Genomic DNA, 12,213 nt, shown 5'->3' with positions numbered 1-12,213 from the left:
CATTTGAAATTTCTGATAGATGCGGTTTCGGAGGCTGGGCCATGGCGCGCTAAGTGTTACAAACACACATACACACCGAACTGGACATAGTGGACACGGCGCCGCACACCATGGAATGGACCTTTCGCATCCTTAACCCCTAAGTGTCCAGAAAAGGGATGAAACGGCTGAAAAATGCTTACGCGGGCTTTGGTAAATGTTGCTACGAATATATTATGCGTACATACAATTCTAACACATATTATATATACAATATACATATGTGTGTTTATGTACATTCCCATACCATTTACTTCTGTGGGTCTGTAAATGTTGGATATTCTAAACTATGGGTACACATATTAAAAATATATGTACGCTTACCTACATATGTATGTATGTACATGCATATGTCTGTCCGTTGGTTTGGTCATCAGGTTGGTTGGTGTTGGCGTTGGCGTGGGCTTGCAAAGCCTATGAATATCCTCAAATAAGGCTATTATGTAGGACGCATTCATCAGATGATAATGGGTAGATTCTCTTACTCATCCTACAACAAAAGGGTGTTTTAAGTTTACAGGCATAAAGGTTAAGGCATTTCCACTCTGGCGTTGTGTTACATTCGTATTACTGGCTTACAGATAAAGACAAAATATGATCTGCCGTTACATTAGCAAAAAACAGAAGTAAAATCTTCAAAATTCTGCATTTTGGTTAGGACAACACTTTTTGTATGTATCCATTGTCCTTTTTTCTAAATATATGTAAGCCCTTTCCTGATTTTGTATCAAATTCGACGAGGCATCTGACCTACGTTGCATAATAATACATATGTACATATGTATATACATATGTATGTATTATTAAAAGCTCTTTAGCCACTTTAGCCAAGATTTTGATAATATCCTGAGATTTTTGTAGAAACCATATTTAGGTCACCAAATATTTCAAACAAATGTACATAAATTTTTAATGACACACAATCCTGTGGTTTAAATATTGATGTATTTGTGTGCTTTATATGTCGTGCAGGGCAAGAGGTGTGATTTTGATGAGACCCGATTTGGTCCAAGTTTGAATGATCACAAAGAGATCAGATTGAACTCAAGTGCCAAACAACGAAAACTCTCTGAACACCAGGAAATGGTGAAGAACAAATTAATAGCGTGGGACAGAAAAAAACCACTAAGACAACAACTCAAAATTATCTGCTAGTAGAGAAGAGACAAAGAAGAAAAAATACGACACAAATTATTACAAATTTGCTATGTTTAAATTATGGTAAATAAAAAGGGTTGATTTTCAGAGAAATTTTGGTCATGACGACATGACATAAAACAAACAAAACTGAGCATAATTAAGGGTAAGCGGATAGGCCGGAAAGAACGGGTTGGTCTTACTGGAGCTGCAAAATTCGATCAGTCCCAAAAGAGTTTGAGATTTCACAAACCAGGGAATGAGCTTATGTATGAAAATTATATCATTGCATATTCTGCAATGGTGCAATGAGGGTAGGTCCAAAGGAATTAACCAAGGTCGGTAGGGAGTCGACCAGTGTCCCAGTTAAGGGAAAAAATATGTAAAATTCGTTTTGCACAGATTCAATAAATCTTTGTTGCTCTTTGATACATTTTTAGAAAAAAGTAGGTTATTTGAACACTGCAAGTTTAATTTATTAATGTGAAGTTGAAAGAGAGTATGCAAGTACCAATCGGATTAAGGTAAATTAGTGTGAAATAGCTGGAGTTATTAAAAACTTGTTTTCTAAACCAAAATTTCGGCATAGTCAGAATAGGTAAGATGATTCCTTTTTTCCATAAAGCTGCTAAAGAAATGAAAAATAGATGGCTGGATGGGTGGTGTGGGGAGAGTCCAAGCTTAGTATCCTGTTTGAACGATGTACATTTAATATTTAACATACATATTTAGCTAAAAAACCAAATAAATCTTGACTAGGGATGCTTGATGTTGGTCGACATATGTAAATATGCAGATAAATCTACTCTTTCATTCAAATACGTTTTTTTTTTGTATTCCAGCAGATTAAAATTGCGCTTTTGTATTAAAGTCAAACCGGTTTTTGATGGCGGAAACTAAATTTGAGTAGAATTCGACTTAAAAGGCGAACCAGCAGCCAGTGTAAAACACAACTGTAAAGAGAATGCTGATTACAAAGACTCTGATCTAACTTTGATGTTTGGAAGGACAAAAGAAAAATTTACAGCAAGGGGAGACAAAAACCAATAAAAACAAAAAGACAAATTGTCACACTGAAAAAATGTGCATAGAATGTTAGAATATAACTTATTGTTGTTGTACAAACATATCTATCTTAGTATTATAAGTTACGAGTTTCGGAATACGTATTAGAATCGACGTTCTAATAGCTCGGATTACACCATGAGTTTTTGTTTGCCAAAATTTAGTTGCTTAGCATAAGATTCACAATGAATGTAATTTATTATCATGTTGATATGTGGTTAGAAAGGAAATCAAATAGATCCCATTGCTCTGCTACAATTCACCTAGAAGCTGACACGAATACTCTCTCCTTCATACACAAAAATTTTAAATTTTCTATTTAGAAAGGAACATAGTTTTCGGTTTCTAAGCAAATTGTTTTCAGAAATTGTTTTTGAAAAGTACACTTCATAGTCACTTTATAAACTGTGTACACTCTATACATTTTCATCAGCAGGATGATGGGACCACTGGTTTGTTTCTTGAAGACTCTGGAATCCTATAATACTAGTAATTTAGTTTGCTTAGTTTCTTAGCTTCGTAGCTCGACAGAGCTATGGCCAATCTATCAGATCCCTGAAATAGGATCAGATTGGATCGTTATTATAGCTACTTTGAGGAAATTCATGTCCAGTGGCTACACCCAATCCGCTCCCGCAGCTCTTCATATTCTTGCTTATTCTCTAACCCTGACTCGTGTGGCTCTGGCGTGTTGGTGTGAAAGGTAATGAAGATGATGATGTAGAAAAAATTTAAAATTCGAAAAAATCAAAAAGGTTACATAACAAGTAAAAATGTATGTATGAACATTTGTACTGACTGACTAGCGGACACAAAAGTTGTGACGCATACAAACGCGCTTCACAACGTTCCTCCTAGTTTTTCTTGAATTGGTTTATTGAATCTGATTGCATGCTTTCGTGGTATCGATTGAAAGGTTTCGGTTCGTAGATCTTAATATATTCCTTCTTATGCGTTTTGCACTCAACCTTATTCAACCTAATGTTCGGTTCGGAGAGTCTTGAACATACACTTATCATTAATTAATTTTGTATAGTTCCAATAGGACATTTAAAAAATACACAAAATAAAGAAATCCAGTGATTCATGAACTAGTAGACTTATCAGTCGTTCGTTTTTCATTAAAGTAAGGTTTTCCGTTACCGTATTTTAAACCGCTAAATATGCATAATTTCCTACAGAACAGCATTCACGAAGGAATATGGCTCTTATTGGAAATATAAATTTGAAGGAAGGAAAGAAGCTGGACACTGCGGGACATCTGGCATTGTTCGCATTTTGTATGCGTGTATATTTGAATTTTCTCTTGGTTGTGCACAGTATATGTTCAATGTACATACACATATGTATATAAATATCACATCTGTATGAGGGGGGGTCACTCTGTATTTGGCTTCATCTACGTACAAGACTTGCTATTCCAGGTCCTGTCAAAACTAAAACGCGCCGTTGCTAGACCCAGACATGCCCAACTTTCGCTCCATACAATATCAGCAATTTCCTTCGTTAGTCATTCGTTTCCTCACATCTGCCCTGTTGTTATGGCTCCCACCGTCCTATGAATTTGGGCTCGTTCCATTAGCCTGTTCACTTTGATGCAGAAGTAGAAACCTCCGCTTCCAACTCCTAGGACGGAGACGGACTAAAGGCCAGAACAGAGGTGGGGCAGCTCGGACACCGACGTCTGGACTAGCAACCAGAGGACATCTCGACGACGACAGCTTCTAAGCTCACGTATTTTCTGGTGTACTCGTATGCATGTATGTTCTCCAGCACATACACGGTCCAAGCTTCGCCCGAACACACTTAGAGTTGGTGGGCATACATGTACACATAATGTAAATGTCCGCAATTTCTTTTTGGGAATCTCTTAGCTGCCGCTGCGTTCTTGCCATTTAGCTTGAATGTGAGTACATTCCCCTGCTGGCTCCACCAGTTACGCCACAAATCGCACGACGACGGCACAGCAACTTGCGGCGCAGAGTTGTGGAGATGGCTTCTGCCGTTGTTGCCGTCGCCTTCGTCACCACTTTTCCATCATAGCACCCAACCACCTGGCGCCAAAGGCAAGTCGATCGATAATTTCCATAGTTGACCACTGCTGTGTATGCGAATTTTGAAGCGGACATCTACACAAACACAAGCAAACGAAGGAACCATCCTTTAACCTGTTCCCAATCCCCCACCACCTCCCCATAGACACTCTTACACACACACAAGAACACTGCGCTCACTCTTAGACGTTACAGCGACACACACGAAGCCGTCGTTGCCGTAGCTGAGCCAGAATCAAGCTTGGGAAGCAGTAGCAGCATACACAGCATCTACGTCAATGACGACGACGACGACGACGACGTCGGCCCTGGCCAGCACAAACGTCGTGTGGCTATGATGAGGGGAAGGGAGTGAGTTGGAAATGGAGACGGAGGATGGGCAACGGTGGACGTGGGACGTTGGACGTTGGACGGAGGACGGTGGACGTTGGACGGAGGACGGCAACAGCAACAGCAATGGCAACGGTGCTGGTCAGCCCACAAAAAGTAAGGGTCTGGTATGAAGATAAAACGAAGACCAAGGAACGAACTGTTTCTGCAAAATGTTGTTTGCATACGACTTGCGACATGTGAAAAGGATAAGAGTGAATGTATGCGTGTTCTGGTGCAGATCTGGGTATGGATATGGTAGGGGGTGTATATGTAGGTGTATATGTATGTATGTGCAGCTAAGAGTACGGATAGGAAAGCGGACGTTGGCAGCAAATACGTGAGTGGGAGTTCGGCGCGTTTGGGGACCATCGGACTCGTCGTGGGCAATTGCCACGGCCATTGTAGGAGTGTGGAGTGTGGGCTTTGGTCAAGCAACGCTCCGCTGGCGTATACTGGAATAGACGACTTGCCTTGCTGGTCCGAATGAAGGTTGAGTTGAGAAGAGGTTTACGTTTGCTGGAGCAACGGCTATGCTATGGTTCTCGAGCTGCGTTGCCAGAGTGGGTGGAGTGGAGTGGATGTTTGGTGAGTGGACGCAAAGATGTACGCTAGGCGATTGTAAAATTTCACATTTTAGAGAATTAGACGTTTACTGGGATACAAACACATACATTTAAGAATTTTGGTGTATGTACATATTCGTTTATACATTAGTGAGTGCCTATGTATGTTCAAACATACTCGTACATAGATAAACGCACACGCATACATGCAAATACATACAAAAATACATACAAATTTACGTAGGTATGTGTTTATGCATGTGGGTTTGCTTGTGGGAAAGTTAGATTCACATAAATAAGTAAATGCTTTCTGCCTTCAGGTATGTATAAAATATCAAAGTGTAGCTTAGACTACGGACAATTTTCTTACATGTACATAATATGTATATCTGTATGTACATATTAACATATTTACCCATTCCTCTTCACTAAAATTTGCTCAAGATTCTCTAAGCACGCAATTTTTCGAGTAACTTTTTGGTATATTTTTAATTGCTTCATAAACCATCCATCCATTCAATCCATTTTCTGAGTTTCTTTCTTTTAACTATCCTGACAACTATTATTTATGTTGACCTAATTAGATATAACTAAAGTTTTTGAAAGGGATATTTATAAATTTTTTTAAAAGGCTTATTCCTTTCTTTAAAAGTCAAGAGCTTAACAATCTGAGCGAAGCGCTTGATACCCCATATTGAATACCAATATTCTATTGATGACCAGCTAAAATTCAACTTTTAAACACGGACTGGACCTTCTGTCTACCTCAGCACTCTGATACTTAAAGAAATATGTTTAAGGCCCTCCATTGAAACCGATTAATGCCGATCGACTGTATTTTTGGTATGGGTGCTTGTAAACGGGAAAGATTAACTTTTAGTTTCTGCGGGAGGGCGTTAAAATCAGAGGGAGGTGGGACAATTATAGAAGTGATTAGAAATCCAAGTCAAAGTCAGTAAACTTAACTTAGCTGAATAGGTTTTTATCAAAGTCAGAGCTCTTCACTCAAGACAAAAAACATATTGATTTGCAATTTTTGGTTGCAGCTGTAATACTTAAAATTATTCTTAATTTTTGGATCAACCACAGTTTTTTGTGACCTTTTAAAAGTTAGTTTCATGACCATTTTCATTGATTTGAATTGAAATCCAATCTATTAAATACAAATTGTCATTAAAATCATTACACGCATATATGTATGTACATACTAAGGGTCTGGCCGCCTTAAACAACTTTTGATATGAATACGTACGATGCATACAATATGTACAAAGTACGATGCGTTTGCATGAACACCACTGTGCCTAGTTTTAGGATAATTTAGATGTATTTATGATTCTCTTTTGGACTTTTTTTTTTAATTAGGAGCGGTTTTAGCCGAATTATATGGGTATTGTAACATTTCATAAGCACAAGAATAATTATAGCTGCAGTTTTGGTTTTTGTTGTTATTAATTTTAGAATTGGTCAAGGCGAACAATTTTTTGGATATTGAAAAAAAAAAAGTCGTTAATCTTGAAATTGAAGGCCACATCATGTGAGATATTGTCAAAAGTCTCTAAAATGTTATAAGAGAGTTTTACAGTGATTCACAACACAAAAAAACGAGGCATACGGGATTCGCTCCGACTAAAGCATTCAATTATGCGCAAAAATTGGCTACAAAAAAGCTGGTATAAAATCCTATTTCGGCCTTCTCATAAGGTACGCCGGAGTACGTGGTAATAAAAATAATACATTTTTTAAAAGAGCTTTAAAAACAATACAAGAATAAATATTTGTTTCTCCAGTCAGTCCAATTGTCCAGTCAATTGTCCGTTTTTTACTTTTTATTGATTGAAAGAAAAATATTTGATAAATTCGCAATTAATTTAATCGACTTTGATTTAAATATCTATCATCTAAAAAAAATATTTTCAATCAGTACATACATAACATTTTTTCAACACATAACATTTAACCATTTAATATTAATAGCAGAGTATTGGCACACTATTATGGTAAATTTGTTACCTTTTACATTTTACCTTTTGTTTACATTTAATTAGTTAGAAAGTGGACACTGAATACTTATACAAATAGCCCCTCCCACCCGATTCGATCACTTTTGTAATTACGTACATACATATGTAAATATGTATGTACATCTAACATATGTCCATACATATGTACTCCAAATTTTAAAAATATTTGTTTGGCACTTTTTGTATTATACTTATCAACATTTTGTCGTACGAATGAATCGCAACGCCAGTGATGATAGCTTCGGCATTGATTCTTCTTAAAGGATGAGGAGATAACATATATATGTATGTACATATGTGTGTATGTATGTATGTATGCAATACTTAGATTAAAACAAGCAGCAATGTTTCCTTAACTCTTCGAGTAGCTGGTGTAAAAAGTGTTTGGCCTGGATATACATATTTTTAAATTAGCCTTCGGATGAATATTTCAGTCAGAATAAGGTAGAGTCAAAACGTACCCTTTATGCTGGAAATCCCCATTTCTTTCAGTACTATTTAAATACCTCCTCCAAGTCCTTAATATATATGCATATGTACATACATATATCTGCGTAGGAATTGATGTACATTGAAACTGTTTAACTGCCATTGATGGTTTCGAAACCGTGCCGTTACCTCCGTTAATACAAACACGAGGAAATGTAACATTCTAGACATTTTCAAGGTTGTGGTTATTTACAACAATCTATGTACATAGCGGTTTATACATACATACATATGCAAATCAGCTGAATGTTTCAATACACAGCACATTTAAGATTTACACATGCCCCTTTCTAACTAAGTACCTACTTATGAGCCCCTGTGGCGGAAAATCGGGCAGGTGGCATAAATGCAGCATTGAATGCAGCTCATTATCATTTAAATACTAATACGCAAGGAGCTGGCCTAATTTGTTGGAATGTGCTTGTTGTTGTTGGCTACTTGACTACTTATTTGTTAGTCAAGCAGCCGAGCAAACGTGCTTTACTCACACTCGCAAATGTACATATGTACATATGTATGTGTGCACACAGTAGATACATATATGTATGCACATGTATAATAGGAATATAATAGCATAAATAATTATAATGCACATTATAACGTCTAGCCATATAGCACAGTTTGGTATCTTGGTGCGGCCTATGTATTTACAGGAAGCCTCAATTATAGTAAATGCTTGGTGGCAAATGCAAATAAATAAACTAAGTAAATAATAGCCTCACTATTATGAATGGCCTTGAGCGTGAGTTCTAACAAAATCATCTGTTTGAACATATAATTAAATGTGTTAATATTCATAATTTGTTCTATATTTAAGAGCCTAGTTTTTTGCGTATTGAGGGTGTCTATCGTCGAATGTACATAAATACTAAGTATGTATAATTCGGAGTACTGAGAAATGACTGTCATCCTAATAACGAACTTTACATATTTGTATACATACCTCTAGACTGTGTTTAATACAATTTGTAAGGCAAAGAATTAACACAGTGCGATGTGCTTTAGATGCATACAAGTAACTTATTTGATATTAAGTGCTTGTTTACCTTTAATGGAACATTAGTTGCCTTTATGGAATGGGATGCTTTTTTTTGTGTCAGCGGGTACGTGATTAAGACACATTTGTAGATTTTTTAGTCAAACGCCAGACTCGGCTTTATAAACATGCAAAAGTTAACATCACCTGCATAATGTGTGAACGATTGGGGTACTGTGAAAAGAAGAGGACACAACAAATCGCTTTCCTTTCCTTTTCAATGTTCTGCCAAATGTATACTGTTTTTATATTTTTTTGTAGGTTTAAAAGAACAATTGAAAGAAAGTGAAAGCTTTTTTTTCACTTTATGTACATACACTTGTATGTATGTATGTATGTAAATAGGTACGATTAGGTGTCTCGCCGTATATGTGTATGTATGTACATATAAAAAGTATTGCCAACTAACTATAGATAAAGAAGACCATACATTCGTTTCAGGAAGTATGTATGTATGTACGGAACATATCTATGTGCGTTTGTGCATACACAGCTGGACGAGCAATAAAAATGTTGGATTTCAGTTCTTGCTTCTTCGCACCAAGCCAAAAGCGAATAGTGAACGACCCCAAAAGGATGTCTGAAAATGGGACTGGGACAAAACCACATCTTTGTAACCTACTGCTAGTGTTTATGTGAGCTTCATGCTGGAAAAATAATGTGATTCATGTCCTTGAATCATAAAACCAATTTTTTTGCTGGTGTGTTTACGTGTGCTCTTTTTCCATTTTTTTCTTTGCTTGTTTGCAGTCTTTTGAGCAGACGTCGACTATATAAAAATACATATGTATATGTATGTGTATTTGATGCCATATGTACATACATATGTATGGATGTAAGTATATATTCTTTGCCAAGTGCGGGGCTTCTTGGTCTACTCAATGCCAGACATCTGGCTTTGGCTACTGGATCTCGGCTAGACGAAACCGGCAATATCCTTTTAGGTGATTCAATGACAGTCGAACGCCCATGCATGTACGAGTGGCTCTCTTCTACAAATGTATGTATAAATGTATGAAATTATGCATATGTATGTATGGTAAGTACATACACACACAGTGTGTCCCGGTTGACTGGATAAAAAAGGCAAGTTTTATATTTGGTTTTATATTCAATTCACATGCTCCCAACAGCTCTAACAGTCGAAATGTTTCCCGCCCAGAAAACGGGACCCATACACACATGTATGTAAATATATACATAAAAATACATAAAAATGTACATATGTATGTATGTTATCATCTGTTGCTTCTCGACAAAGTTTCACATCCATTTGTAAACCAAATTGGAGGTGAGTTTTTTATGCAGGGAATATTACTCCATTCCCTATTAATTTTTCTTAAATAATATTTTATTATCTATGTATTAGAAGAATCCCTGCTTCAACCTAGATTTTTTTTAACGTATATGTATGTAGTACTCTTATTGTTTTATGTTACTCAATACACATAGTAATGTATATACAAATATTGTAAATATGTAGATATGCTATACGCAAGCCATCCATGAATATAAATATTTATATAGACATATAATGAGATGTATGTACACACACATTCATGTACATGTATTTACATGCATGTATGCATGTGTATGTGTGCGCCTCTGTAGGAGGTAGGTGGTGGTGCCAAGGATGCTGTGCCACACTCTCGAGTTTTTATTTCGATTTTTTCCGTGTATAGCCGAACATGAAAGACCTAAGGGTAGGTCAGTGCCAGACTACTTAAAGAAAATTTGTTATTTCTTGCTTTATTTAATGCGAATGCTCTTAACTTCTGTGAAAGAAACTTTTTCAAGGGCATTCGGAAAGAAATAGTGAAAGTCGCAACGGTACGTATGTACATAAATATGTACGTACATACGTACGAAGTATTAAAAGAATGCGAATCTGATTCTACTTAGACATGAGTAATGGTTCTGTGTATGGTTATAATATGGTCATATGGTTAAAATATGCATTTTAGTATACTTCAATTCGACTTCAATTTGACTTTACAAACACTTAGTTATGTTTTGCATTTCTAAAGTAAGTTTTCTACTTTTGAAACATATTTTTGGGTTTTTAAAAAAATAGTTGTAGAAGACTCTTAATATAAATGCAACGTCACGTAGAAAAATACAAACAAATTCATTGATTAAGAGGATCGCGGCAGTGGCTAAGGCTTAAACTGTGGCAGCAGACCTGGCGACCATGCATTCATTTCTGTATATTACATATATTTATATGTAAAGTTAATACAAACAAAACAGACCAATTAACTTATGCGTTGGATCTGGTGTATTAAGTAACGAATGTGGTGTTCGAATAACTCAAGTAAAGCACATGATAAATTTAAAATCGTGCTCCTCCTCTGATGGACAATTTAAAATTGAGTAGTCGTTAGTAATGTAGTGGTATTTTTCGGGAGTTTTGACTATGATGTTACTCTCAGCAAACTAATGGAAAAGGCACTCCGTCGCATTTTCCAAGTTCCAGTTCTCCTTAGAGAGAACACTGCGCGCCTTATGCTCGTCGATACCCATATCAATGAGGCGTTTAGTTTTTGAATCACAATCGGGCAAGTTGTGCGGACCCCCTGCGTAAGCATTTGTCCAGTGCTTTGCAGTAAGCAGAAACAGATCGTACTTTTCCTTATACTGGTATGCTACCACGGCGTCCTGCGGATTGTCAGGCTCGGCAGCGGCCAGCAAGGCCTGCAGGGACATCAACACCGTGCGCATCGTCATCCCCGCTGCCCATTTGTTCTTGAGTATGTCCAGGCAAATAGCCCCAGTCACAGATGATATGTTCGGGTGCCAGATGCGCGTAATAAAACGAACCTGCCGACGAAATGGATTCAGTTCGTCTTAGCCATCTACATTTGGCTTAGTGATGCTTTATCGATATGTACCTACCTTTGGCGGATTAAAGGGATAAGTCTCGGGCAATTTTATTTCCAGTATAAAATTTCCCCCTTCGTAGGGCGTTTCGGGAGGGCCTCCTATTTCACCCCGTAGCTCTGTCCAATTGTCATTGGCAACTTCGATTTTGATATGGCACTGCAAGATTTGTCAGAGAAAGTTACGGAGAATTAGTACAGGAGTATAAATAGGATTGCACCTCCACCCCGTTGTACGTCCTTAAGCCCCAAGTACTGGTCAAGAAGCAGCAGCCCCACGGCTGTAACGTCGCTCGGTTTCAAAAAGCCAAAGTCCGCTGCTTCTGACGGCAGCACCACTTCTTCTGGCGCTGGTGCTGCTGGCCTTAGCATGGGATGGACTCATACTCTGTTCACCTCCACTTACATACCTCGTTGCTTTTCATGACTTCTTTGAATTCGCGCTTTATGCGTAATACAGCCAGATTCGCCATTATGGAGATTCTCTCCAAGTTTTGTTGGCCTTTTACTTAGAAGTTTTGATCCTGATACAATATACAGAGCCAGCCTTTTATT

The 12,213-nt window shown here is 37.4% G+C and overlaps 1 protein-coding gene across 2 annotated transcripts; it reads right to left on the bottom strand.

Annotated features, from left to right (window-relative positions):
- Positions 1–11,068: 11,068 nt before the first annotated feature.
- Positions 11,069–12,213, bottom strand: LOC117585063 (ubiquitin-conjugating enzyme E2-22 kDa-like). Of its 2 annotated transcripts, none has more exons than XM_034274325.1 (3): positions 12,069–12,213; positions 11,675–11,818; positions 11,069–11,599 (listed from the first exon to the last, which is right to left on the bottom strand). In XM_034274325.1, the coding sequence occupies exons 1-3, from the start codon at positions 12,129–12,131 to the stop codon at positions 11,216–11,218; spliced, it is 591 nt and encodes a 196-aa protein (XP_034130216.1). In that variant the 5' UTR covers positions 12,132–12,213; the 3' UTR covers positions 11,069–11,215. The 2 variants fall into 2 exon arrangements, with proteins under 2 accessions (XP_034130216.1, XP_034130215.1); XM_034274324.1 differs by having other exon boundaries at positions 11,072–11,599; positions 11,675–11,829; positions 12,068–12,210.

Source organism: Drosophila guanche, unplaced genomic scaffold (genome assembly GCF_900245975.1).
Source record: "Drosophila guanche unplaced genomic scaffold, DGUA_6, whole genome shotgun sequence".
Lineage (NCBI taxonomy): Eukaryota > Metazoa > Arthropoda > Insecta > Diptera > Drosophilidae > Drosophila > Drosophila guanche.
The sequence above is the reverse complement of the archived record's forward strand: the minus strand, read 5'-3'. Positions and strand labels throughout refer to the sequence as shown.